This window comes from Natrix helvetica, assembly GCF_964273705.1.
Source record: "Natrix helvetica genome assembly, chromosome: 1".
Classification (NCBI taxonomy): Eukaryota; Metazoa; Chordata; class Lepidosauria; order Squamata; family Natricidae; genus Natrix; species Natrix helvetica.
The window spans coordinates 91,127,611-91,155,389 of record NC_138548.1 but is presented as its reverse complement, the minus strand read 5'-3'; the positions used below and the strand labels follow the sequence as shown (position 1 = coordinate 91,155,389).

General features: G+C 41.1%; 1 protein-coding gene across 2 annotated transcripts in view; it reads left to right on the top strand.

The window, feature by feature from the left end:
- NADSYN1 (NAD synthetase 1) overlaps positions 1 to 15,070 on the top strand; it is a 38,354-nt gene extending 23,284 nt beyond the window's left edge. For both annotated transcript variants that reach the window (XM_081939720.1, XM_081939721.1), the window contains exons 16-21: positions 1,036 to 1,142; positions 4,719 to 4,850; positions 7,558 to 7,627; positions 8,555 to 8,683; positions 9,138 to 9,314; positions 14,753 to 15,070. In XM_081939720.1, coding sequence (XP_081795846.1) covers positions 1,036 to 1,142; positions 4,719 to 4,850; positions 7,558 to 7,627; positions 8,555 to 8,683; positions 9,138 to 9,314; positions 14,753 to 14,809 — 672 coding nt within the window. In that variant the 3' untranslated portion in view covers positions 14,810 to 15,070. The remainder of the gene's footprint in view (positions 1 to 1,035; positions 1,143 to 4,718; positions 4,851 to 7,557; positions 7,628 to 8,554; positions 8,684 to 9,137; positions 9,315 to 14,752) is intronic.
- Positions 15,071 to 27,779: the final 12,709 nt, after the last annotated feature.

Here is a 27,779-nt window from a genome sequence, read left to right as displayed (position 1 = left end):
GTGGCGATCCCCTGCAGCTTTGGAGCATCCACAAGCCAATGGACACAAGCCATTCCATTGATTAATTGTTCTCACTGTCAGGAAATTTCTCCTTACTTCTAGGTTGGATCCCTCCTTCGTAAGTTTCCATCCTTTACATCTTGTCCTGCCGTTAGGAGTTTTGGAGGATAGCTTGACCCCCTCTTCTTTGTGATAGCCTTTCAAATATTGGAATACTCCAATCATGTAACTCCAAGAGTTAAACTAGACACACCCACTAGTCTAGATAGTGTCTTCTACTTGCTATTAATGAAAGGGGCAGAATTGTGACACAGATTGCCCAATTGCTGGGTGGCTATGTGTATATTAAGATATCAGGATAGAAATTAGGAGACTGGTTAAGACATCAAGCTAGAAACCAGGATGCTATCAATTGTAGCTCTACCTTAGTCATGAAACTGGGTTAGGTAACTTAGGCTAGTCATTCTCTCTCAGGCAAAGTCTCAACATCTCATACCTTTTGTAAGAGTAATTATGCATGAAGGGAAATCAATTGGTTTGTATTTTTGTTTTGTTTTGTTTTATTTCATATAAATTTTAAGGGCTTTAACCCTCTATTTCATTGTTGGTTTATTTGTCCAATACAACTTACATTTCTTATACTCACATTTCTTATGCTCCCCTATACAATTTTCCCAGAATTAAAAGGGGACAAAAATTAAGGCAGCATTCATTCAAAGGTTTGAAAAGGGGTTTCCCTCCCTGGGACAGATAAGAAAGATGAGAGATGAAAGTGTCTTGGATCTTAACATCCATAATCCAGATGTCAAATATTTTTCCACTAATAGCAGTTTCAGTTGTCTTCTCTACCCAACTACCATAACTCTCCAGTTCTCTCTCTCCTTTTTCTTCTTATCTTCTTACCTTTATTATCATCTTGATCTCCCTCTTACTCCTTTACCTGTAATGCCTACTGTGCTTTGTGTACCATTTCTATTGTATACCATTTGAAAATTCTAGCTTTAGTAATTCCTAATTTCTATGTTTAACTTCTAGGCCAGAATAAGAATGGTAATCGGCTATCTATTTGCCCAGCTGTGTCTGTGGACTCGTGGAATGCCTGGTGGATTGTTAGTGCTTGGAACAGCTAATGTGGATGAAAGGTGATTTATTAAATCTCTTTAGTTGCTGATAACAATAAAAAAACATTGATCTGTTTGGCTTTGCTTATCAAATGGTACATTTCAAAAGCAAAAGCCGTTTAGCACTCTGAAATATTTCTCTGTATCATGTTTGAGCTGTTTAGCTTTTCCAAAAAAACGTTGCAGAAGCTCCTTAGATGTTATACTCTAGCATTGAACATATGCATTTTTGGAGGAGTCCTTTTTTGTTGTTGTTCCAGTTTTGTTAACTTGGTTCAGTACTTTAATTTGTATGGAACATGATTCTAACTTCACAACTTTGTGTGTATGTGTCACCGTGAAAGAGCAAAATTGGTGAATGTCGACATTCACCGGTGAATGGAAAGACCGAAATTGGTGAATGTCGACATTCACCAGTGAATGTCGACACATACCAATTTCGGTCTTTCACGGTGACATATATATAAAGAGTCAGCGTAACGCTTTACTTTTGCTTTTCAATTCGCGGTCCTGGAAACTACTCGTTCTAACCGCGCAGGATCGCAGGTTTTAAAAAAAAAGAAGTCCGCGAATAGAAGACGCTTAAAAGGAAGCGAGGAGCCGAGGTGTCAAGAGGATAAGGGTATTAGGGTAAGGGTGTCGAGAGGATAAGGGTATTTAGCAAATATTTCGGACATACACCAAGTGACTATGTGAATGTCGACATTCACCGGTGAATGTCGACATTCACCAGATTTCGGACTTTCACAGTAACATATGTATGGTTTTCAAGGTGGAATTAATATGCCTGACTCAAAATTATAGACAAATTATGCTAAGAAGAGAATTAAATGTGTCTTTGCCAGTGATTATGAATCATTCTAGAACAGATCCAGTCCTACTGCCCAGAGCTCGCTCTAATATGTTACTGGGTCACTCTGGAAATGGTGAGATTCTTCTTATGTTTTCTGTAAAGTAACCAACTATCTATTAGATATTCCTTCTGTGTAAATTTCAAATAGAAAACGGTTACCTTATAGAGCTTATAGGAAGATAACTGGACATGTTAACTCTGGGAGTCTTTTCTCAATACTACATAAACTATAATAAAAAGTGGTCTGAAAAATAGTAACATTACATAAATTATAATTGACAGTTAAAAAACTTACTGTAGATTTTTTAATTGAATGTGGATATATTTCTGAGTGACCTTCCCTCTCTTTGATTCATTCATACACATCCAATCGGAGAAGGCTGTAATGGGAGGAAAGAGAACAGTTTAACTTCATTCGACTTAATACAGGGGTGTCCAAACTTGGCAACTTTAAGACTTGTGGACTTCAACTCCACAAGAGCTGGCTGGGGAATTCTGGGAGTTGAAGTCCACAAGTCTTAAGGTTGCCAAGTTTGGACACCCCTGACTTAATAGAAGCATTACAGCAGGTCTTCCTTATCCAGTCTGCAGACCTTTTCTCAAAATTATTGGACAAATTTATACAGTTATAATTGCAGAATAACTTTGGGGAGTATTGTCTTGATATATTTGTAAGCTTGTGTAAACAATGCATTACAAACTCTAGCTGACCATATTATATGGGCTGAAGATAAATACCCAGATTCACTTCCAATTGTTTTAGGAGATCTCAACAAAGCCAACTTAAGGAAAGAGCTACCAAATACTTTCAGCATGTCAACTCACAAGAGGCAAGGATACTTTAGACCATTGCTACGCAACGTTAAAAGATGCTTATCAGTCCCATGAGCAGCTGTGGGACACTATGATCATTGCATGATTCACCATGTACTTGCGTACAGATAAAGACTTAAAACCGTGAGATTAACAATTAAATCAGTGAGAACTTGGACTGAGAAGGCAAAGCTAAAGCTACAGGCTTGCCTTGACTCCACTGATTAGAATGTTTTCGAAGATACCTCTGCAGACTTGAATGAACTCACAGATACTGTAACATCATATGCCAGTTTTTGTGAAGACCTATGTGTGCCAACCAGAAATCTGTGAATGTATAATAACAATAAACCTTTAGTTCACAGCTAAACTTAAGCAGCTACGTCGTACCAAGGAGGAAGCCTACAGAAAAGGCGATATACGGCTGTACAATCAGGCTAGAAACTTATTAACAAGGGAGATCAGAACAGCAAAAAGAAGCTATTCTGAAAAGCTAAGAAATCGGTTCTCAACAAATAAACCAGCAAACATGTGAAAAACTCTTAAAAATATCACCAGTTACAGCAAACAACTGACAGATGACCTGAATATGATTTACTGTAGGTTTGAGAGAAAACTACTGCCACCTATTTCCACAATCCCCATCTCAGACACACCAACAGCAGCCAAGTCTCCTACAACTGGCCTCAACTCATTGGTCCACCATCTCTGGAGATTAGACAAAATGAGATGCAAGGTCTATTTCACAGACAAAAGCCAGGAAAAGCACCAGGCCCAGGCAAGATAACTCCTTGCTTAAAAGCTTGTGCTGACCAACTGACCCCCATCTTCACTGCATCTTTAATAATAGTCTTAGTAAATTATTTGACAGTATTGCGGGACAGTATTGTTAAGCAGAGTGATAACATTCCGGGAAAAACTGTCCTTGTGTCTAGTTGTTCTGGTGTGCAGTGCCCTATAGCACTATTATTATTCTCATCCTTCCTATTACCTATCTCCTCCTACTTATGACTATAAACATGTTGCTTGTATCTTTCAGTTTATATTGTTTTATTAGTTTCCTAGTATGATTTTATAGCTTATTAGTAACATTGTCTATCACTAACTGGTGTATCTTTTGATTCTTGATGAATGCATTTATTCTCTTTATGTACACTAAGAGCATATGCACCAAAGACAAATTACTTGTGTGTCCAATCACACTTGGCCAATAAAGAATTATATATATATATATATATATATATATATATATATATATATATATATATATATATATATGTATATGTATATGTATATGTATATGTATATGTATATGTATATGTATATGTATATGTATATGTATATGTATATGTATATGTATATGTATATGTATATGTGTTATTTATCATTATTTATCATCACAAATACAACATACATGTATGTATGTATGTATGTATGTATATATGTATGTATGTATGTATTTGTGTTACAACCCCTGGTATCCCTGGCTCAACTGATAAGGAAGTGATAAGGCTTAGTGGCTAAGACTCCTGCCTAAGATATATACAGCCCGGGTTCAAATCCCAGTAAGGGTATGGCTAGCTGATGAGAGCTAATTAGCTCGAAATAGATCTATACTAGTCTCCCTTTATTTATTTATCAGTACAAATACAACACACACACACACACACACACACACACACACACATATATATATATATATGTGTGTTGTATTTGTGCTGATAAAATAAAGGGAGACTATATATATAATCTCTCTGTGTGTGTATGTGTGTATATATATATATATATGTATATATGAATATATGAATATATGTATATAATTCTTTATTGGCCAAGTGTGATTGGACACACAAGTAATTTGTCTTTGGTATGTATATATATGTATATTGTTAGACCTATAGAAAATAAATAAAAAAATATTTCCTTCTTAGCCTTCGAGGATATTTCACCAAATATGACTGTTCCAGTGCCGACATCAACCCTATTGGTGGAATTAGCAAAACAGATTTGAAAAGCTTTATGCAATATTGCATTGAGAATTTTCAGCTAACATCCCTCAAAAGGTAAGTAGAGAGTAGGTAGAGAGTAAGTAGAGTGAAGCTTATTCCTGCCTGTGCCTGTATAGAATGATCTGGAATCTTGATGCTTTCTTCCCCCTTGGTTTTCCTCGGATTACTGAATGCTTCAGAATTTGATCTTAACTAGGACTTGATAGAATTGGAACTAAATTCTGAATATCAATGAGTAATAGTTCCTTTAAAGTGTAATTATATCAAGTACAGTTTTGCTGGCTAATAAAGTTTTGTCATACTGACTTTCTTAACATTGGACCATTTTATTAATACAATACAATTTTTTTTAATATATACAAGTTTTATATAATAGTCTTGCACCCCTAGTCAGGTTGTTGGTTTCCTGATACAACTGTGGAGGCCATTTTCTTACTTGCCTATAAGTAGTACAAGTTAATCTGGAGGAACATTTCAGATAATTGTCTTGCTGAAATATCTAGCCTCTTTTCTAGCCTCTGTAACCAACAAGTTGGGTAGACAATATATTGCACAAGGCATGTTATGTATCTTTAAGAGAGGAGCTCTGCTAATTAGTAGATTACAGCATTTAAATTGCAGCTGATGTTGTTGCTCTCTCTCTCTCTCTCTCTCTCTTGATTGATGTATGATAACTGCTGTCTAACTGTTACTACTGTTGCTACTACTTACTGTGTGTAAGTTATTTGCTACTTGTATCCAAGTTATCTTGGTAGTATTGGACTGTTTTTTCTGTGTATGACTTTTTGGCTGTGTTTATGGATTTTGCTATATTCTTCAAAAAGTAAAGTTTATTTTGTTACTTTACTATCCATTATTCAGTGTGGTTGCTTTATCTATCGCACGCTGCGTATACTTTACAGGGTTGCTCTGTTATAACCTCGACCTGGGGTTCATTGCTAGTGCTTAATCGCACCAGTACCTAACAAACTTAATGTTCTTTATTGACTGGGATGTGAGCTCCTGGGATATGTTGATGTTTAACTAAATCCATTCTTCCTATTACCGACACAATTTTTCAAATGCCACTGTTTACACCCAATTCCAAATTACCATAGAACAGCGATGGCGAACCTTTTTTGGCTCGCGGGCCACAAGTGGGGGGAGCACAGGGGGGTCGTGTGCGGGCATGCCGTACCCATAATGCAATGTTCGACCCCCAGTGCGCATGCGCGCACTACAGGCGCGATCCCCCCATTTTCTACATGCTTTTTTTGCCCTCTCCAGGCTCCAGATGCTTTATAGGAACCTGGGGAGGGCGAAAAGAGCCTCCCCCCCCACAGGCCCTCCAGAGGCTTCAGAGACCTTCCGGAGGCAACCCTGAAGCCTTTGGAATGCTTAAAACGGCCCTCCGAGCAAACCGGAAGTGACTTCCGGTTTGCTCGGAGGGTCGTTTTGAGCCCTCCGAAGGCTTCAGGGACCGTCCGGAAGCTTCCCTGACGCCTTTGGAGTGCTCAAAACGACCCTCTCGGAGGGTCGGTTTGCTCGGAGGGTCGTTTTAAGCGTTCCGAAGGCTTCAGGGAAGCCTCCGGACGGTCCCTGAAGTCTCCAGGGGGGGGCTCTTTTTGCCCTCCCCAGGCTCCTATAAAGCCTCTTGAGCCTGGAAAGGGTGAAAAATGGCTTTAAAAAGGGTGAACTCAGCTGGCCAGCGCAGCACCTCGTGTGCCCTGACAAATGGCTCCGTGTGCCACCTGTGGCACGCGTGCCATAGGTTCGTCGTCACTGCCATAGAACCATCCTCAGGCTTCATCTTTGGTGAAAAGGTGATCTTTTCTTCAAATGTTTCATTCTCCCCGTCCCCCTCTAAAAATATGTTTTATAATTATGTCTGAATACTTTCAGTTCATGAAATTTGTAGTATTTTTTGTAGTATTTTCCTCAAAATAGTTCAGGCTTATCAGTGTTTTCTTTTGCATACCCTAAGATCTCGTGATGAAATCAGGGAAAAGTCTCCCATTAAAATCATTGTATGAAGAGTCATGTTCAATGGAGAAATGCTGAATATTAGCTAAACCTTTGTTAGTCTTTGCAGGGATTTGTGAATTTTCTTGGCATAACTGACAGGTTTGCGGCAATGTTCCACAACCATCAGAGAAAAAAAATGAATCTGAAAGTAAGTTGGATATTTCAGTAAAACAACAGTTCAGATATTTACCTTCCAATCTACTATGAAGTATTTTCAAGTAAGAAAGATAAGGAATGGCATTCATAAGTCCTCAAACTTTTATATAGCTAAAGATCCGTTTCCACTTACTGTGTTTCCCCGAAAATTAGACAGGATCTTATTTTCTTTGGACCCCTGAAATAAGCACTTGGCCTTATTTTTGGGGAGGTCTTATTGTTGAGGTGCAGTAGGCGGCGAGCGTGGTCACCTCATGGCTGCTGCTGTGTTGGAATATTTTAGGGAAGGACATATTTTCGGGTGAGGGCCTATTTTAGCACATGCACTCAAAAGCCTGATTGGGCTTGTTATCTGGGGAGGTCTTATTTTCAGGGAAACAGGGTAGGGATTCAGTGAAACATACAGTTTGCCCAAATTTGTGCATTCATCTGTAAGTAGTCAGGCAATGTTGTGCTTGTACTTGAATAGAAACATAGCATGAGGCAGACAAAAGATGTGGCCCTGCTTAATGATTGCTTTGGTTCGGATGGAACATGTTCATGGCAATAGTAATGTATTTCTATAGATCAATTTGATTCATTTCCTTTTCCTTGTACACAGTATTATATCAGCACCCCCAACAGCGGAGTTGGAGCCACTGCAGAAAGGAAATGTTACTCAAATGGATGAGGTAAAAGCACAGTGACTACTACCATCTTGTAAGCCCATACTTTTGATTTGTAGCAACTTGTTCATGCAATCTCTTAATCTTCATCAAAATTCAAGAAAATCTGACTTTTGTGATTTAGGCATCGTATGAAACTCAGCATACATTATCCAATTGTGTATTTTTCCTGTTAAGATATTTCTGCTGCAGGCTCACATGTCTTCTGTAATAGTACAGGTAGCCCTCTACTTATGATTCAGTTGAACCCAACATTTTTGTTGCTAAGTGAGACATTTGTTAAGTGAGTTTTGCTCCAAAATCTATCTTGCCAGTTGTTAAGTGAATCTGATTGAACATTGTAAAAGGGATCACATGGCCCTGGGATACTGCAACCATCATAAATACAAGTCAGTTTCCAAACATCTGAATTTTGATCATATGACCATGAGGATGCTCAATGATCATGTGAAAGTCAATAGCCACTTTTTTCAGTGCCATTGTAACTTTGAGCGGTCACTAAGTTAACTGTTGTAAGTCGAGGACTATCTATATAAGTTACAATGAACATATATTGAAGAACTTGCCAAAGATCTACCAGAGCTTCACTATTCCTAATTAGCAAGATACTTTTTAGTAACACCCCCTTTCACAAAAAAATAAGGAATTTTACTGATAGTAGTTAGAAATCTGCACACATACACCCAGATCACTCCAAAACTGCTTCTGAATTATAATTAATGACAGTAGGAATTGTGGGTTTTAATATAATGAAGTGATATAACTATGGTATTGTATTTTCATCAAGTTAAATATTATTTTCCCCCAAGTTCAGAGAAATCTAGATTAACTATAGTTCCAATTCAATCATGGTTGGTTCTTGAAGGATGTTTGATTCTTATATTCATCTTGTTTCTCTTTTTCTTTTCTTTTTGTGCTGCGTATGAATGTTAGGTAGACATGGGTATGACGTATGCTGAACTCTCAGTCTACGGCAAACTAAGGAAGATAGCTAAAGCCGGGCCTTATACCATGTTCTGTAAATTGGTCACAATGTGGAAAGAGATATGTTCTCCAAGAGAGGTAAACAATAAATGTCCATGACCTACATCTACACAAGCAGCACTAAGCCTTAGCGTGCTTATACACTGGGAGGGTCAAAATATAAATTTCAATTTGGCAACCATGATTTGATGATAATGATAATGTCTGAATCATTTCCCGGTTATGATGTCTTCAGTTATAGATTATTCTTAATCAGTAAATGCTACAGTTTATTCAGGAAAATTCCAGGGTTCAGTATGTGTCTTGGGGAAACTGCTCAACACATCTCACCTAACTCTGGTGACACCCCATTTTGATTTGAGCCTTCCTGTTGATAATGCTGAAAGGAATCAGTAAGATTGGCCATGCTTAAATGTAGGATTGCAACCTTTGAATCTTAGTTATAGGCTAGTTCTATATAATGTTTCTATGGGGGTGGGTTTGGATTTTTTGGTCTTTTTGAGTCCCTGAAATACTGCATTTTGTTCACCAGGTGGCATCAAAAGTTAAGCATTTCTTTCAAATGTATTCAATCAACCGACATAAAATGACTACCCTTACTCCCTCCTATCATGCTGCCAACTACAGTCCTGATGATAATCGCTTTGATCTGAGGCCTTTCCTTTACAATTCTGCTTGGTCCTGGCAGTTCAGGTGTATAGATGAACAGGTAAGCAGTAATCTATTTTAATGTCATGTGCCGTCCATGTTTAGACATGTATGCAGACACAGGATTTAACGTTCTAGCTGACTGCTGAATTTAAAGCCATCCTTCTAGTTGAGGCTGGGTTTGTGATCTGTGGGTATTTTGAAACATCATAGTTGGCAGAGATTTGAATCTAGCTTCCCATGCAGTAGCATTAATGCTATTTAGGCTATGAAGTTATATTTAGAATTCTTTATTGGCCAAGTGTGATTGGACACACAAGGAATTTGTCTCCGGGGCATAAGTTCTCAATGTACATACCGTGTTTCCCTGAAAATAAAACAGGGTCTTATTTTCTTTTGACCCACAAATATGGCTTGGGCCTTATTATCAGGGTAGGGCTTACTGTTTTGGGGTTGCCAGGCGGTTGCTCTCTTGCGAGCGGGCTCCCGAAGAGCCAGGCACAGCCTCAGGGTTGAACAGCTGTGTTGCACTGTCGCAACAGCACTACACAGCAGCCATGAGGTGACCACGCTCATGAGCAGCCATCCGGCAACCCCCCTTTACAGCGGGCACAGCGCCATTCACTAACCTAGGGGTATCACCAAGCCGCGTGAGCGCCTGTTTGCCGCCCTGCGGCTCCCGCGGCTTGGCGCCTTCGGAATGCCCCTAGGTCAGTGAATGGGGCTCTGCATGGTTGGAGAAGGGGGTTGCACGAGCGGCTTTTCCGCTCCCTGCTCACGCGCCTCCAGGCTCACAATGCCCTGGCCCAGCTCTCCCTGTAGAGCCAGGTTATCTCTGCTGCTGCCGCTGCCTGCTGCCACCGCCGCATGGCTTTTTCTGCGGCTTCCAAAGCATGGAGGTAGGATGCCGAGTCTTCAGGCAGTTGCCGCTCTGTGAGTACGCTCTGTGAGTACACTCTGCCGGCTGCCAGCCCACAACCATAGCGCATACTCCCAGAGCGGCAACTGCCGGAAGACTCGGCATCCTACCTCCGTGTTTTGGAAGCCGCAGAAAAAGTCATGCGGCGGGGGGCAGCGGTGATGCCCTGGCTCTGCAGGGAGAGCTGGGCCAGGGCATTGTGAGCCTGGGAGATGCGCGATCAGGGAGCGGAAAAGCTGATTGCGCAATCCCCCTCTCCAGCCATGCAGAGCCATATTTACTGACCTAGCGGTATCCCGAAGGCACCAAGCAACACGAGCTTTTTCCTCCCACCTTGTTCCCGTGGCTTGGCGCGAGGTCGGTGAGCGGTGCTCTGCCTGGCCGAAGGAGTGGTGGTTGTCCAGGTGGCTTATTTTTCAGGGGAGGGCTTACATTTTTGTCCACCAAAAAAATGTGGCATGCCCTTATTTTCAGGACATGTCATATTTTCAGGGAAACACGGTATAAGCAACAAGTGAGGAATCGTTATCCTAATCATAAAATACAATAATCATAAATAATAAGATACAAACTCCGTAACAGTCATAGGCTACTAAATATAAACAGAGCATAAACCATAATAGGATACTAAATAAAGGCCATCAACATAAATCATAAGGTACAAACAACAAAATTATAGTCATAAAAAGCTAAGGAAATAGGTAATAGGAAAGATGAAAAGATAAGAAGGATAATAGGTAATACGACCCTACTAGGTGGTTTGACATCCTATGGCATAGACAGTGTTGTGGGAACTAATTGTTTAGCAGAGTGATAGCATGGGCTGAAAAACTGTTTTTCTGTTTGGTTGTTTTGGTATGCGTCGTCTTGAGGGAAGAAGTTGAAACAGTTTACGTCCGGGATGTGAGGGGTCTGTAAATATTTTCACAGATATAAGTGGTGCCTAATGAAGCTTAGGATCCTCTCACAGTGGTCATTTGTGCATAGGCTATTGCTTCTATACTTTTCATGGTATTTTTTTCACATTCGAATAAATGATAAATCACCTCAGCTAAGATAAAATACATGAAAAATAAAATAAAATTTTATTTTTATTTTTCAAATGCCTGGGGAAATTTGAAGTGATTTATTTGCTCTAATGAAATGGTAGCGCCGAAGTCCTGTTTGCATTACCACTTAGCTTTGAACTATGATGGCAACCATGGCAATGATATTTTTTTAACATCGGAAGCATCAGATGTGGGAAAATCAAGCATCCCCAGTCATTGTGGCTTGTTTATGATTTTCATTCGCAGCAATGACATAATGTTAATATTCTTTTGCTGGACAGCAGAATATTTAGCCCCTCTACGTATTTCCTGCCAAAATGTTGCACCACGGTTAGTATCAATAATGTGTTTATCTACGCAGTAAATGTTAATTCCCATCTCTGAAATGCCAGATAGTACTGCAATTGTATCCGACTTCTTGGGAAATCAAGATTAAAGTATGCTATGTGGTCCCTGTCATTTTAATGCCTGTAGAAAAGATCTTCCAAAATTTCCCCAGCATTTTTCTCTATGGTATTGATTCATGGTGAAGGTAAAAAAAAAAAAAAATTGGTTTGCTGATGGACAGCATTATTTTAAAAAAAATCTTTCTGTGTTCATAATATATAGCAGTGATGGCGAACCAAAAGCTGAATATCTGGGTTCTAGTGTGCGCCTGACGATCAGCTGGCTGGCATGCATATATAGGCCTGTTTTCGGCACTGCCAGGCAAGCGAAGGGATCGTGCTCTGGAAAAGCCGAACGTCTGGGTTCTGGCACGCATGCGCACCCGACAATCAGCTAGCCGGCGTGCATGTACACACCTGTTTTCAGCATTGCCGCATGCACACAGGACAGCTGATTGTCGAGCGCACATTCGCACCAGAAACCCAGAAGACAGACAGGCAAGGCCACTTGTACCGGGTGACATGGCTTCACGTGCCACTTTGGACATGCATGCCATAGGTTTGCCATCATGGATATGATGATGATGATGTTCCTCCATTACGTTCAAAGGGGACCTTGACATCTAACAGGTTGGGGCTGTTTACATAGACAAGATTAATCTAGGTTTAAGTATCTGATTACCAGTTTTTTGCTATGTTATTAGCCTTTGCCAGATATTAATACTGTGTAGTGTTATTAATAATTGGATGTGGAGGCTCGGTTATATAAAAAAACACTCCTGCTAAGCTGTTATTTTCAGCAGAGTGGATGACAAAAGATGGCAGGTGATATTTTTCTTCTTTGAGAAGGAGGAACTAAACTAGTAATTCTGATCTGCATGTACTGAAATTCAGATGCTTATTTTCCTGTACTTGGCAAAGACCTTATTCTTCTTAATCTTCTACTGTTGACTGTTTTCTTTATTTTACGGCTTTTAATGTCAACCTAATCACGACTAATGTAGTCATGGAAGAGCATCTCATTTTACTTCTAGCATTACTAAGGCTGTGAGCAACAACTTCCAAGCTAGGACTTACAGTATTCGTAGTTTTAGATCTATTTGTTCCTATAATAAGTGGCCACTCATTTGTCCCCACCTTCTCCACTGCTCTTTTGGGGAAAGGAACAATTGGACACACTAACTTACGAGATATATAGAATTGCTTACTCAACTGCTTCTAGACTAAACAAAAGGCGCTGAACATAAAAGTCTGTGCTTCTAGCTGCACATGCAAAGATTTTCCTCTTTGTACCCAGAGTAATCATGCTGAACTTGTCATTTGCAGTAGGAAGCAGACATAATTTGAGTAATGGCTGCAAGGGTAGAGACATGGATTATCTGGAGTTCCCACATGGCAGGAACTCTGAATAAAGAACACCTGAATGAATGTTTTGGAAGATATACTGTATATAGGCTAATACGTTTTCTGTCCATCCAAATATGTAAAAACTGGTGGAGAGAAAGAAACGTTGTTGTAGGAGTGACAATAGTTGTTCCTGTATTGGACCTGAATCGATTATCCTTGTGCTCCGGAAATGGTATCTTATTATTCTGTCATATGAGTAGGTGAGGCTATTATAGGTAGTCCTTGACTTACAACAGTTCATTTAGTGACTGTTCAAACTTACAACGGCACTGAAAAAAATTGACTGATGACCATTTTTCACACTTAACAACCATCGCAGTCATGTGATCAAAATTTGGCCGCTTGGCAACTGACTCATAGTTATGACGTTGGCAATGTCCCGCGATCCCCTCTTGCAACCCTCTGAGAAGCAGAGTCAATGGGGGAACCAGTTTCACGTGACAGCCGTGTTATTAACTTAATAGCTGCCGTGATTCACTTAACAACAATGGCAAGAAAAGCCATAAAATGGAGCAAAACTCACTTAGCAAATGTCTCACTTAGCAACATAAATTCTTGGCTCCATTGTGGTCATATGTCGAGGACTACCTACATTTTAGTACTGTGGTAATACGTAGGAGTCCCTACGCTTATAAGGAAGTAGCAGATTAGTATTTTTTCAGTCTGCTGCACCTGTTGTAAAGTCACAGGTGGATCAGGAGGTGTGGTTATGGTTCAGTGTTATGACTGTAAATGTTTGTTTATTTTTAATTAGACTCTGTTGCATGTAGGCTTCTTTCAACATGTCCAAATCATGTGAGACATTATCATAGGAAAATAATGGTGTGAGTTGATTACAAATGCTGATTAACAACTGATAAGGTTGGTTCAGTGATCTTTTAAATTTATGACAGTGCAGACCAAATGGTAGCACTTATATTGTAAAGCTTACATTCTACTTGTATAGGTTGCATCATCCCACAATCTCATGATTATGGTCTGGGTGCTTAGACCATTACAATTTTGCAGCATCCGGCCATCACAGGATTACCATTTGCAACCTTCTTTGTCAAGCTTCCAACAAACAAAAAAATCAATGGACACGCCAACATGAGGTCAGAAATGGTGACCATGTTATTGTGCACTTAACAACTCATGATTCCCTTTATGATGGTAACCAGAAGTGCTGAAACGTCTGTTGCTAAGTGGCATGGTCATGTGACCTCATGCTTTACAACTGCATTGCTTAGCAATGGAAGTCCCAATTGCCACTGTTAATCAAGGACTACTTGTATTTCTAACAAGGGAGAGGAGGGATGAACTATAAAAACACTGGGTTTCTACATTCTGTATCACCCAATGGCCTGATAATAAGTTTGAATCCTCTTGTTAATTATTTTAATAAGTTGTGATAATTATTTAATGATGCTTATGGTTTTTTTCTTGGAAGCTCAGTTTTACCCTGCCTTTAGATTAACACCAATTGTGAAAAGTTTCCTTCTCATTTTTGTTACAACCTAGTTATATGTAGTAAACAAATGTATGTTTAAGCTTTCCCAACAGGTTCTGCTGCTTGTCAAAGAATATTAGGAAAGGTGCAGTTTGGAATAGAGAAGGTTTAGCACTTGTTGAAATTAGTTCATCACACAATCCTCTTTTGCTTAGAAAACATAACTGTAGTGGTGGGCTTCTGATTAAAAAAGGTGCATGTAATATAACATTTTAGACAAAAGATAATTCTGTGCTTTCTAATTTACAGGTTTCTAAACTAGAAGCTAAGCAAGCGAAGGACTTGAAACTTCAGATCAAAGATTGAATTTGCGCTCTCTGTCTTGCTGCTTGGGATGGATGATTTTTACAGAATCATCTGTAAAATTGAATAATATGATCAAAGAATGAATATTATTTAAATATTAATACTGTTTGTATTTTTAAAATGATCAATGCAAATAATGCAATTGTCACAATTTTAAAATCAAAGCTGTTAATCCAGAACATTTTTGAATAACCTTAATGTATTTGTCTCAGACTGTGATTTTTAGAAACTATATTCATTAAAATCTGAAGATAAACTGTTTTCATGACACACATTTTCTAAAATCCATAACCCAACAAAGTTTAACTGTACTTCATATTGTTTATACTGTGTGTCACATCAGGATTCTTGCACTTACAAAGTGAGGAGCTTCCTTTGCTGTCTTCTTTATGTATTTCTCAAGTTGCCTGATAGTTAAGAGCAAATCTCGGAAGTACCAAAGAAAGGAGAAAATCCACATGGGAAGATAAATTCAATACATGAACGGCCTTGTAAGCCAGTTGGTTAGATAATATTGTTAGCTGTCCCACAACTTTCATTAGGATATGTTCCTAGATTAATGAGCATAAACCAATGTTTGAATAGGTAAACACAAATAATTATGGAGACAACACACAGGAGTTGTCACACATGGTACTGCTGAAAATCTAGTTGGTTTATGTACTCAAAAGTAGGTCCCACTAAGACATTCTAGTTGAAAAACATGCATTGGATTGACGCCTAAATTGCATTCCGTATTTTTCCGAGTATAAAACGCAACTTTTCCCCCCAAAAAAGAGGATGAAAATTTGGGTACGTCTTATACACTGAATGTAGCCCCACCCACCCTCACCAGAGGCCAAAAATGCAAGGCCTAGAAGCAGCGATAGTCTGTGGCAATCCCTGCAGCCTAGAACAGCTGATTGAGAGTATTCTGGCAGTCCCATCCATCCACCAATCAGCTGTACTGAATCAGGCTGCAATAAGTGCTGAAGCTGACCTGGCTGGTCAGTTTGCAGCAGCAATCACATTCAGAAAGCACAGTAACTGATTCAGCAGGATTCAAAATAATAATATACAATGTCAGTAATAAGAACATGTTTAATCTCTGATTGGTTTTTGCTAGATGTTGCTCTATTTAGTAAACCATCTGGTGGCTTACAGTAGTTTACTTTAGATTTCTCTATCCACCAGGAGAGCATCTGATCAGCTAATACACACTTTCTGTTCTGTCTCTTGGTGTTAACTTCCACTGTCTGATTTAGCCATGAAAATCAACATCGGGGGATATTGTGGTCATGCCTTATGCCGCTGACACTAATATGTTACAAAGCAAGTAATATCAAATTATTATTTAAAACATGTATACTATATGATAGGTCATTCCACTCATCCCTGAGACAGCATAGACCTAGTTACTTGCGGGATCGCATCCTCCCACATACATCCCTGCGGCCAATACGCTCACATAGGGAGGGACTTCTCCTGGTGCCATCCACTGGACAATGCCGGCGGGCGACACCGAGGAGTAGGGCCTTCTCTGTGATGGGCCCAACCCTCTGGAATGACCTCCCCCCCGACATTAGAACTACTTCTGACCTCCGCTCCTTCCGGCAAAAACTGAAGACCCACCTGTTCCGATTAGCAGGCCTGGCATAATTCAACTGTCCCTCCTGGCAAACGCACTATATCTGGTTATTTTAGGGGTTTTTTAATTCACTGTATTTGTTTTTAGGGGTTTGAACTTATTTTAATCTGCTTTGTACAGTTCTTTTAATGTCATGCTAACCTCCTCCATGTCAACTGTCAACTGTACATACTTAATTTTATTGTATCTGATATATTTTGTATGAACTGTACACCGCCCCGAGTCCCTTTCGGGAGAGGGGGCGGTCTAGAAGCATTAAATTAAATTAAATTAAATTAAAATTAAAAAAACATATAATAATAGATACTAATATTAAAACAAACATGTAAAATACAAACAAAACACATAGAATTTTAAATTTTCTTTCATATTTTAAAGTGCAGGTAAAGTGGCTGGTCTGATAAGCAGATCAAAAGTACAAAAAAACCCATAATAAAATTATAAAACTAAACAGATTTTTTAAAAAACTGGTTCCAATGGATTGTTCGAAAACAGTGGGATGTTTATAAGAGGTTTGATTTTTTTATTCATGTCTTTATCATACAGAAATTATCTTGTGTTTTCTGTTATGTGTTGGTCATAGACTTTCATAACTTTGAGTTGTTCTAAAAAGATACGACTTCATAAAGATTTTTTTTTGGGGGGGGTTCTTCCTCTTATGAGCTTTGTTGATTTGACGTCACTTGCAAAATAATGAATAGTATAGTATAGAATAGTATAGAATAGAATAGAATAGAATAGAATAGAATAGAATAGAATAACAAGAGTTGGAAGCAACCTTGAAGGTCTTCTAGTCCAAACCCCTGCTTAGGCAGGAAACCCTATACCTATTTATTTATTTATTTATTTCTTAGATTTTTAGACCGCCCCTCTCCCAAAAAGGGACACCTATGATGGCGAACCTATGGCACACATTCCACAGGTGGCAAGCGGAGCCAGATTTGCCGGCATGGCAGCCCTCAGCTCTGGTGCACATGTGTGCACTGGCCAGCTGATTTTCGGCCTTCCGGAGGACCAGAAGAGGCCATTTTCACCCACCCCAGGCCTCTGGAGCCTGGGGAGAGCGAAAACTCCTCCCCCCCTGCACGGGGAGGATGTGCACATGCACAGGGGGTCGTGTGCGCACGCGCAGTTGTGGGAATCATGCACACAAGCGCAGGTGGGTGGGCATGCGTCCACTTGTGATAGCATGCACGTGCACAATTTTGGCACACCTTTAGAAAAAGGTTAGCCATCAGTGCCCTATACCCTATACCATTTCAGTTAAATGGTTATCCAATCTCTTCTTAAAAACTTCCAGTGTTGGAGCATTCAAAATTTTGGATGTGAGCTGTTCCACTGATTAATTGTTCTGCCAGGAAATTTCTCCATACTTCTAGGTTACTTCTCTCCTTGATTAGTTTACATCCATTGCTTCATGTCCTGCCTTCAGGTGCTTTGGAGAATAAGTTGACTCCCTCTTCTTTATGGCAATCCCTTAGATATTGGAACATTTCTATCATATCTCCTCTAGTCCTTTGTTTCATAAAAGTAGACATACCCAATTCAGCAACTGTTCTTTATATGTTTTAGCCTCCAGTTCCCTAATCATCTTTGTTGTTCTTCTCAGCACTCTTTTGAGACCTCAGCACTCTTTTGAGAGTCTCAACCTCTTTGTTACATGAATGAATTTACGTAATGAATTAATTCTACAATAGTGTGATCGTATGCTCATAGAAGTTAATTTTACTCATGGTAATCTCCTGTGGCATACATTTTCATGCTATTTATCAAAGCTTTGACATGTACGAATTAGCCTAAATATGATTGAACATATCATCTACAATTTGTCTTCTCAGCTAACTGGTTAGATTCAGTAATCACAGCAGCAATTTTGAGAATGCTCAAAATTCCAAATCTGTCCATTGACCAAAAATTATAGCACTATGTCATAAATGTTGTGCAATGCTTCAAATTTCCAAAACATGAACAATATCACAAATGTACAAATTAAGAAATAAACTATTCGGAAAAATCTAAAAATATTAGCTGCAATTGATACTTTGTTTCTGTTCTATTTCAATAAATTGCTATATAATAATTGCCCAAAAGTAGCTGGTAAACCCAATTCTCTGTATGTCTATATAACTATGTTTTCCCCAAAATAAGACCTAGTCTTAATATTTTTTTGCCACCAAAAAAGGGCACCAGGTCTTATTTTGGCGGGATGTCTTCCATTGACGCACATTGCAGAGGTGGCCTTCAGGAAAGGCCTCTGCAGTTGAGAAACGAGGTCCAGATTGACAGATGTGTCGTCCCCGGCCTCCATTTTGCCATCAGAGTCCTACAGGAATCCGGAGCTCTGTTATCGGCTGCAGAGGCCTTTTATGAAGGACCTCTGATGGCAAAATGAGGCTGGGGATGATGTGTGCAAGTGATTACAAGTAGTGGCTGCACAAGTGGGCCAGCAAGGCAAGCGACAGGGTGTGCAAAGCCTGGCTGCAACTGTCCGAAGGTAAATCGTAGGGCAGCTCCAGCCCCTACCTCCGCCCTAGCTAAATTTTTACTCATGTACCTTGCTCCACCCCATGTACCACGGAACGGGCGGGGTCTTAACTAGGGCTTATTTTGGGGGGTAGGACTTACATTGGGCGTATGTGTAAAAATCAAGCTAGATATTATTTTTGGGGAAGCACGGTAGAAAGACCCACTATGTTCATTGTTCTTATTCTTAGTAGGTAAATAGAAGATTGCAGCCTAAGCACAAGATAATTTAAACTGTTCTCAGGTCTGCTGATTTTTATGATGCAAGCTTATGGGCATATGACATGTTGCAAAAGACCTTCAGGAATTTTGGATAGAAATAATAAAACGTGAGGTTTACCTAAATCAATAGGCTAAATCACTCAATAGTTATGTGGACAGAGATAAGTATATTCACCTCTTACCGTGATTCTAATTATTTTCAAAGAAAAGGGTTTAGTAGCACATTTCTGCATATTCACTTGATTACTTTTCATCTTGCTTCTTTTGAATACTGAGCATTTAAAACCTCATCCATCAGCCAGTTCTTTTGTTTGTTTCTTTTTAAAGAACATTGGAGTCCCTACTACAAAAGCAATGTTTGAAGTGGGATTTGTCAGTAGAGCATTTGGGAAAAAAAGAAAAGTAACAAAGATCACTTTGCTTCTCATGACAGTGCGGTTCCTAAACGGACTGGAGAATCTTCACTGATGCTTCCAGATTTAGTCTTGTATTATGTAATAATTTTGTCTCATCTATCCATGATAGAAGGCACAATGATGAGCCCATTTTGTATTTTCCCTAGTTTTTCCTATGTTAAGGAATAAAAAACTGAAGAGCTGCACAATTTTTTTTTGGGGGGGGGGGCTGGCAGCTCTTAGGAGTCTTCCAGGGGGAACTAGCCTGAATCTGTAATGTTTGCATAATATGATTAGTCATGTTGAGTCATGGTTTACTCAGCTCAGTTTTTCTCAGTTGTGTAATAGGTCAAATCATAAACTGATCACATTGAGTGGGTCTATATAATACAAGGCTAAAATGTAGTTAGTCTGTAGTTTAAGGTGCCATGTGGTTACAGCCTATGCCCATGTTTGTGTGTACTTGAACAATTATTCTCTTTAATACAGCCATGATTGTTTCTTCACTTTGTGACTTCAAGATAAAGAGAGAACATTGATTTCTGCATGTTAGATTTGTTGCTTGCTATTACTTTGTACTAGAGAACTCTTTATCCTTCTTATCTGTCAAGATGATACCTACCAGCCTCTCAGTTCTCTCAGATAAAGCAGCACCCAACTGTTTACCAAAGGATTTTTCTTAAGCTAACAAATGTATAAGGATGGCCAAATCAAGACACACATAAATGTCTTAGCCTTTAACATTCTTTGCTGGTTTTGCAGTGAAAGACTAATCCGGCAGACTTCTCTGAAAGATTCACATAATCTTTACTATCATGTACTGATCTTTTACAACCCTTACAACACTTGCTATTATAAACTGCCCAAGCAGAAGGAGAAATCCTACTGTTTCTTACTGAATAGTGATGGACTCATACTCATCTTAAACAATTAAACATATTTTGATAACCTTGGTCTTACATCTTCATTTTGGTGTGATGGGATTGCTTGGAATTTTTGGCAGTTGCAATCTAAAATATCTGAAGAGTAAAGGCTAAAGAAGGATTTAAACATAATGAATATGTCTGCTACAAAAACAATCACTTATTATATTGATTGTTCTTCCTTAATCCAAATCTGATGTTTATCCACATTGTAACAATATGCATATTTATCCATGCTGTGACAAGGAATGCTAAGGGAAAAATGAACCACTTAGTCTATGCAATCCTGTGCATCTCTAATAAAATTCACTGTGCAAACCAGATTTAAAAGAGAAATATTGAAAATTGTCCTATGTGACTAGGAAATATTCAGAACTGTACTAAGTCACAAATATCATTTTCTCCAAATTACCCATAACTCACTATGCAATAGAGTTACATATTACATATCTAGTTTGCGCTGGGGGAAGAGATGGCTGGATATATTGTGCTCATTAAATTGACTTAGAATCCCTGTTCCTTGTGCAGTATAAGAACTGCCTAATCCTGGTATGGTGATATACTGAAAAAGAATCCTGGTCTTTAATGGTGATGAAGTTTAAATTGGGGTTTTATGTACCACTTTTTAGTTCTAATGCTAAATATGCTCTGGAAGTTCTAGCTGATTGCAAAGGCTGCACTTCCAAATGGACAGCTCCAAGTGCTACTGATAAAAAAAAGCACACATGCAGCTATTTTTTTCCCTTAGCAGATTCTTTGCTGAAAGAAAAAGAAGGAAAAAGTGAAAGGTTACAAGTGGAAGACAACAACCTTTGTCTCACAGAATAAAATCCTGGAGATGTGGCAGGTCAATTTCCAAGAACAGCTTCATCTGAAAGTGCCAAAAACAAGATTTTCATCATAAAAAAAAAGCTTTCTCAAAATATTAAATATTCTGGTGTTGTATCTATTAAATATTAAATGTGGTCTCCATGCAGTGATAATTCTAGGGGTAAATATTGTATTTATAATATTTGATAATGCTTCTTAATTTACAAACTTACAAACAGAGCACGTAGGAAGAATTCCAAAAGGTGTTCTCACCCTTCCAACTTCAACTCTTTTTACCACTTTTTAAAAAAGTATAATTCTTATTAAAACGCATTTTTGTAAAGTGAAAAAGATAGATATAAACAATATAAAAGAAACGTAAAGAAAAAGTGCTGAAAATACAAGAAAGTGAGAAAAAAGCAAGAAAGACAAAATATTTAAAGAAGCTATTTTCAATCTTTGCAGCAATTATTAATATACTTAATGCTATTTCCACCCTTCTCTTCTCCCCATATTCAGCTCTTGTTAACAAATCACCAGTTCTTTTATTCATTTTCAGCAAAAAAAAAATCCATAAAGTGGGGTGGGTAGGTAGGTGTTAACTGCGAATTTTTAATTGTATCTTTTAAATGTTGCACACTGTTTGGAGTAATTGTGTGAGCGACTAAATAAATTCTTTAAATAAATAAATAGTATTGAGTTTTTAGTTCTTTATTTATCTTAATTATTATTTGTATCTCATCTTTTTTAACTACTTTTTACCACTATTGGCATTATATTCTAAACTTTAAACTGATTCAGACTATTTATCACCCCATACAATAGCAGATCTTAAATTACATTCCAAAAGCTAGATAAGAATTTATATTTGCCAAAAGGATTACTCAGCTTCAATTATTAAATGTATTGAAAGAATAATCACACATTATCTGCATTAGATTAATTAATTACATCCTCTTGCTGCATTGATAACATCGTGTCTTGTTAATTTAATATTAAGGAACTCCTCTATTATTTTATTATTATTATTCACATTTATAGACCGCCCCCTCTCCCGGAAAGGACTCGGGGCGGTATACAGTCACTAAAATGCATTATAAAATACATAGACAAAACAGTTAAATAATTAAATACGTAGGTGAAGGAGGTTATAAGACTGTAATAGAATAATAAATATAGTACATTAAAAGCTTATTAAAACCCCAAACCCAATTAAAATGAATAAATCCCCGGGAGGTGAAACTAAGAAAGTGCCAGGCCAGCTGATTGAAATAGGTGAGTCTTTAACTTTTGCCGGAAGGAACGGAGGTCGGTGGTAGTTCGAATGTCTGGGGGGAGGTCATTCCAGAGGGTTGGGCCCATCACAGAGAAGGATCTACTCCTAGGTGTCGCCCGCTGGCATTGCCTAGCAGACGGCACCAGGAGGAGCCCCTCCCTGTGTGAGCGGATAGGTCGCAGGGACGTATGTGGAAGGATGCGATCCTGCAGATAACTAGGTCCTCTGCCATGGAGCGCTTTAAAGATGGTGATCAATACCTTGAAACGCACCCGAAAGGCCACAGGTAGCCAGTGCAGCTCGCGCAGGAGAGGTGTTACGTGGGAGTAACGTGTACTTCCCATAATAACCCGCGCGGCTGCGTTCTGAACTAGCTGCAGTCTCCGGATGCGTCCCAAGGGAAGCCCCATGTAGAGGGCATTGCAGTAGTCCAGGCGAGACGTCACCAGCGCATGAGTGACCGTGCGCAGGGCACTCCGGTCCAGTAGGGGGCGCAATTGGCGCACCAGGCGAACCTGGTGGAATGCCCCCCTTGCCACGGCTACCACATGGTCCTCCATTGACAGCCGGGCATCAAGGAGGACACCCAAATTGCGCGCCCGCTCCACAGGGGACAATTGTTCGCCCCCTATGGCCAGCGATGGAGTCAGCTGGCTGAACCGAGGTGCCGGTAACCACAGCCACTCGGTCTTGGAGGGGTTGAGTTTGAGTCTGTTGTCCCCCATCCAGACCCCGACGGCTTCCAAACACCGGGACATCACTTCGACAGCCTCGTTGGGGTGGTTTGGGGTTGAAATATACAGCTGAGTATCATCAGTGTAGAGATGGTACTCAACCCCAAAACCACGGATGATCTCACCCAGCGGCTTCACATATGCGTTGAACAGGAGAGGCGAGAGGACCGACCCCTGTGGCACCCCACAAGTGAGTGGCCTCAGGGACGACCTCTGTCCCCCTGTCAACACACATTGCTTCCGGTCGGAGAGGTAGGAGCCGAACCACCGCAAAACGGTGCCTCCGACTCCCATCCCCTCCAACCGGCGCAATAGGATACCATGGTCGATGGTATCAAAAGCCGCCGAGAGGTCTAATAGGACCAGGATAGAGGAGCAACCCCTATCTCTGGCCCTCCAGAGATCATCAACCAACGCGACCAAGGCTGTCTCAGTGCTGTGCCCGGGTCGGAAGCCGGACTGGCGTGGGTCTAGATAGTCGGATTCGTCTAGGTGTCGCGGGAACTGCTGCGCCACCACATTCTCGACAACCTTCGCCAAGAAGGGGAGGTTGGAGACTGGACGATAGTTAGCTAGCTCCATTGGGTCGAGCGAAGGCCTCTTGAGCAAGGGTCTCACCACCGCCTCTTTCAAGGCGGTTGGTAAGTATCCCTCACCCAGTGAGGCGCTCACCAGGCCCAGGAGCCAGCCTCGTGTCACCTCCCAGGCTGCCAGTACCAGCCAGGAGGGGCACGGGTCCGTTAAACAAGTGGTGGGTCGCAGCCGTCCACGCAACCTGTCTAAATCCTCGGGGGCAACAGAGTCAAACTCCTCCCAGAATGGTCTCTCAAGACTCGCTGTTGGCGGCTCGTCTGGTCCACTGACGGAGGTCCACCCGCTCCGGATCTGATCGATTTTGTCCTGAAGATATTCCCCAAACTCCTCTGCTCTACCCTGTAAGGGTGTCTCCCGCGCCCTCTGCGATAAAAGGGAGCGAGTCACCCTAAACAGGGCGGCAGGGCGGTTATCCGCGGACGCAATAAGAGCAGCACAATGTCTACGTTTGGCCGCTCTTATTGCCACCAGGTAAGTCCGCAAATAGGCTCTTACCTGTGTTCGGTCAGATTCGGAGCGTGAGGACCTCCACCTGCTCTCTAGACGTCTCCTGTGGCGCTTCATCACCCTAAGCTCCTCAGTAAACCAAGGAGCCCGGGTGGGTCGATGCCGCAGGAGAGGTCGCAAAGGCGCAACCCGGTCCAAGGCCCCAGTCGTCGCCCTATTCCAGGCAGTCACTAGGTCCTCGGAGCGGGAGCGGGACAAGGCTACAGGAATTGGCCCAAGCTCCGTCTGGAATCTATCAGATTCCATCAGGTGCCTGGGGCGGTACTAGTTTATAGAGTCTGGTTCCGCCTCCTCGCGGCGGGGGATAGCGCCAGGGAAGTCCAGCCGGAGGGATGAGTGGTCTGACCATGACAGGGGCGTGATGACTAAATCCCCTATTCCCAGATCACTCGTCCACTGTTCAGATACAAAAATGAGGTCCAGTGTGTGGCCCCCTTCGTGAGTGGGGCCCTGCACTAATTGGGTCAGGTCCATGGCCGTCATGGAAGCCATGAACTCCCGAGCCACCTCGGAAGCCGCTCCCATTGACGGCAAGTTGAAGTCCCCCATGACCAAAAGTCTGGGAGTCTCAACTGCCGTCGCTGAGATTAGCTCGAGGAGCTCGGGCAGGGCTGCTGATGCATAGCGAGGAGCCAAGTATACAATCAGCAAGCCCCACTGCCTCCCTGGGCCCCAGTTCACACCAAGGGACTCACACCCGGGTATCTGAGGGACAGTGAACTCCCTCGGCTCTAAACATTCCCGCATAACCACCGCCACCCCTCCACCCTTACCCAGGGCCCGAGGCTGATGGAATGCACGGAAACCCGGTGGGCACATTTCCACGAGGGGTAAACCACCCTCGTGGCCCAACCAGGTCTCCGTTATCCCTGCAAGGTCTAGCTCCCCCTCTGAGATCAACTCATTAATGAGGGGGGCCTTGTTGGTGACAGACCTTGCGTTGCAAAGCATCAGCCGCAGGCCCTGGCTCTGTAGGACCTGTCCACCTAGACTGCAGGGGTTGGTACAAGCGACCGGGCGTAACCAACAGCCACGGTCTCCCAACCGACCTTGGGATCTTATCCTGTCCTCGCATCCCCTCCTCCCCGCGACCGTTGCAATAGGACAACCCTCTGCTTTAGTGACCTTTATATTCCCCCCCTCCACCGCATCCCCGTCCTTCCTGGACTCACCTGTCTGTCCGGCTCTGGCCCTCCTCCCGGTCTGATTAACCCTCCCCCCCACCCTGGGACCCCCTAAAAAAGATAAAAAACATTTTACTAAAAATCCCCTTAGCTTCCGGTTCCTGCACCTCTCGGGGTCCACGAACCCGTCATCAAGGCGGGCCCTTGAAAGAGCCAAGGGCCATGCCTGCGAGAGAGGGGCCTCCCGCAGGCGGAGCAGGTCTAACCTCGAGTAGATTGTTAAAAACCCAGTGGGGTAAGGGTGCTGGTAATAAAAGTTGGTAAACGGGGGTAGAGTCTCAATAGGAAGTAGGAGGCTTCAATGTCCAGATTAGTACTTGGATGAGGGGGGGGGGGGCGGGAAATGATCGAATATCCTCAAGTGGTGAGAGATGGCAGAGATGACAGAAAGGTGGGAGACAATCCAAGGTGGTTCCAGATGGGGGGGCGTTCTTGGCCCAGTTGTTCTTGGCCTAGGTAACTGTTCAGGCCTATCCATGGCCTTGAAACAGGGCCTCCAGTGGCCTCCGGTGTTCCAGGCCACCCCCAACCGTTGTTTATACCTTCGCCCTCACTCCTGGTTTCCATCCAAAACGCCCAGGTGGGCACGCTCCACCTTGGCCCCCCACTCGGCGCTCCAAAGTTCTCCACTGATTAGGATAATGTTCTCCAAAATTCTCTAAGATCGTAAACCATTTGGCGTCCTCTGCTGGCGCCGGCAAGGCCCGGGGGGGGGGCATGGGAGCAGCCAGGATACGGCAGAATACCAGAAAGGAGTCCCTGGCAGCGGCGCCACTCTTTCCACTTTGAAACTGTTTAACTGTTTAACGTTTTAAAGCAGTACAGAGATGACCCTTGAGAAAATACCCAGCAATTGTTTATTATAAAATATGAGCTTAGCTTAGGAAAACAAGAAAGTTTGAAGAAAAAACTCAAGATTGAAAGTGCTAAACATAAAGTTGAATCTCTTCATAAATTGTGGCATAATTGTTTGAGACTGATAACAGTTTGAATGTCTTTTGGTGACCTTACCAGAGATGCAACATCCTGGTAGGTGGTGCAGCCAAAATTTTCAGAGGGCACAAATCTCTCTTAAAGAGAGAATGGACAGGTCAAGCCACTAGAATATAAATAGAGAGTACTAGCACTGATGATATTACCTATCTTAGGTAGTGAAATGTGTGCAAGAAATAATCAAGCTCAGAGAGCAACAAGAACTCCTCTCAAAGACCAAAATGCTTGGGGTATTGTAATTTGGAAAAAAAGAGAAATAAGGAACAAATGATGAAGTTCTATAAAGTGTTGAATAGTATGGATTAAAGTCAATGGGGAGATCTTCTTGTCCCTCTCACAAAATAAGAACTAGAACAAGTGGTCAATGAAAACATCTGAAAGGAGATTTAGAATGGACAAAAACAAGCACTTTTTCATATAGTGCATAAGCACCCAATTAAACTCATTACTGCAAGAAGTGGAAGCAGCCATTAATCTGATCTGCCTCTGAAAGAGGGCTGGCTGAGTTGGTGGACTCCAGAAGACAGGACTTTGCATAGTAATTAACCAAGAGATTTGGTTATGCTTGAGTTGGAGGCCATGGACTGATAAAAACTTGGAATCTTCTCCTTACAGCCACCTTTCAGACATCTGGCTGACCATTGTGAGAAATAAAATGTTGGGCTGAGTAAAATAGACCTGATCCAGCAGAACTATTCTGATTAAGTTGAAATTGTTCTCTAGTTTTGAATACTGGATCTCCTAATGCCAATTTTGGGGATGCCAATGATTCTGTGTACATATAACTCTATTTGACCTTTGCAGAAGGCAATAGGGTTTTGTAAGCAAAGGGTTTCTCTATCTCTATAGTTTATTGCGGCTGGATATTAGTTGGTTAATTAACTGTTTTGTTGAATACCCCATATTTATAATCCTGTTAGGCCCTTTACATATGACCCCATAAATCATGTTGTTTGGATTCATACAATAAATCCAAGTTAAACTACATTTTGGCTTACTGCTATGTCCAAATCAAGCTACAGTGATGATGATGATGATGATGATGATGATGATGATGATGATGATGATGATGATATTAAAATGGTATTAGTACTGCTTTATAAGGCTTTAGTAAATAGTTTTAGTTTATAGTTTATTTAATTTATAGACCACCCCCTCTCCCCGTAGGGACCCGTAAAACCA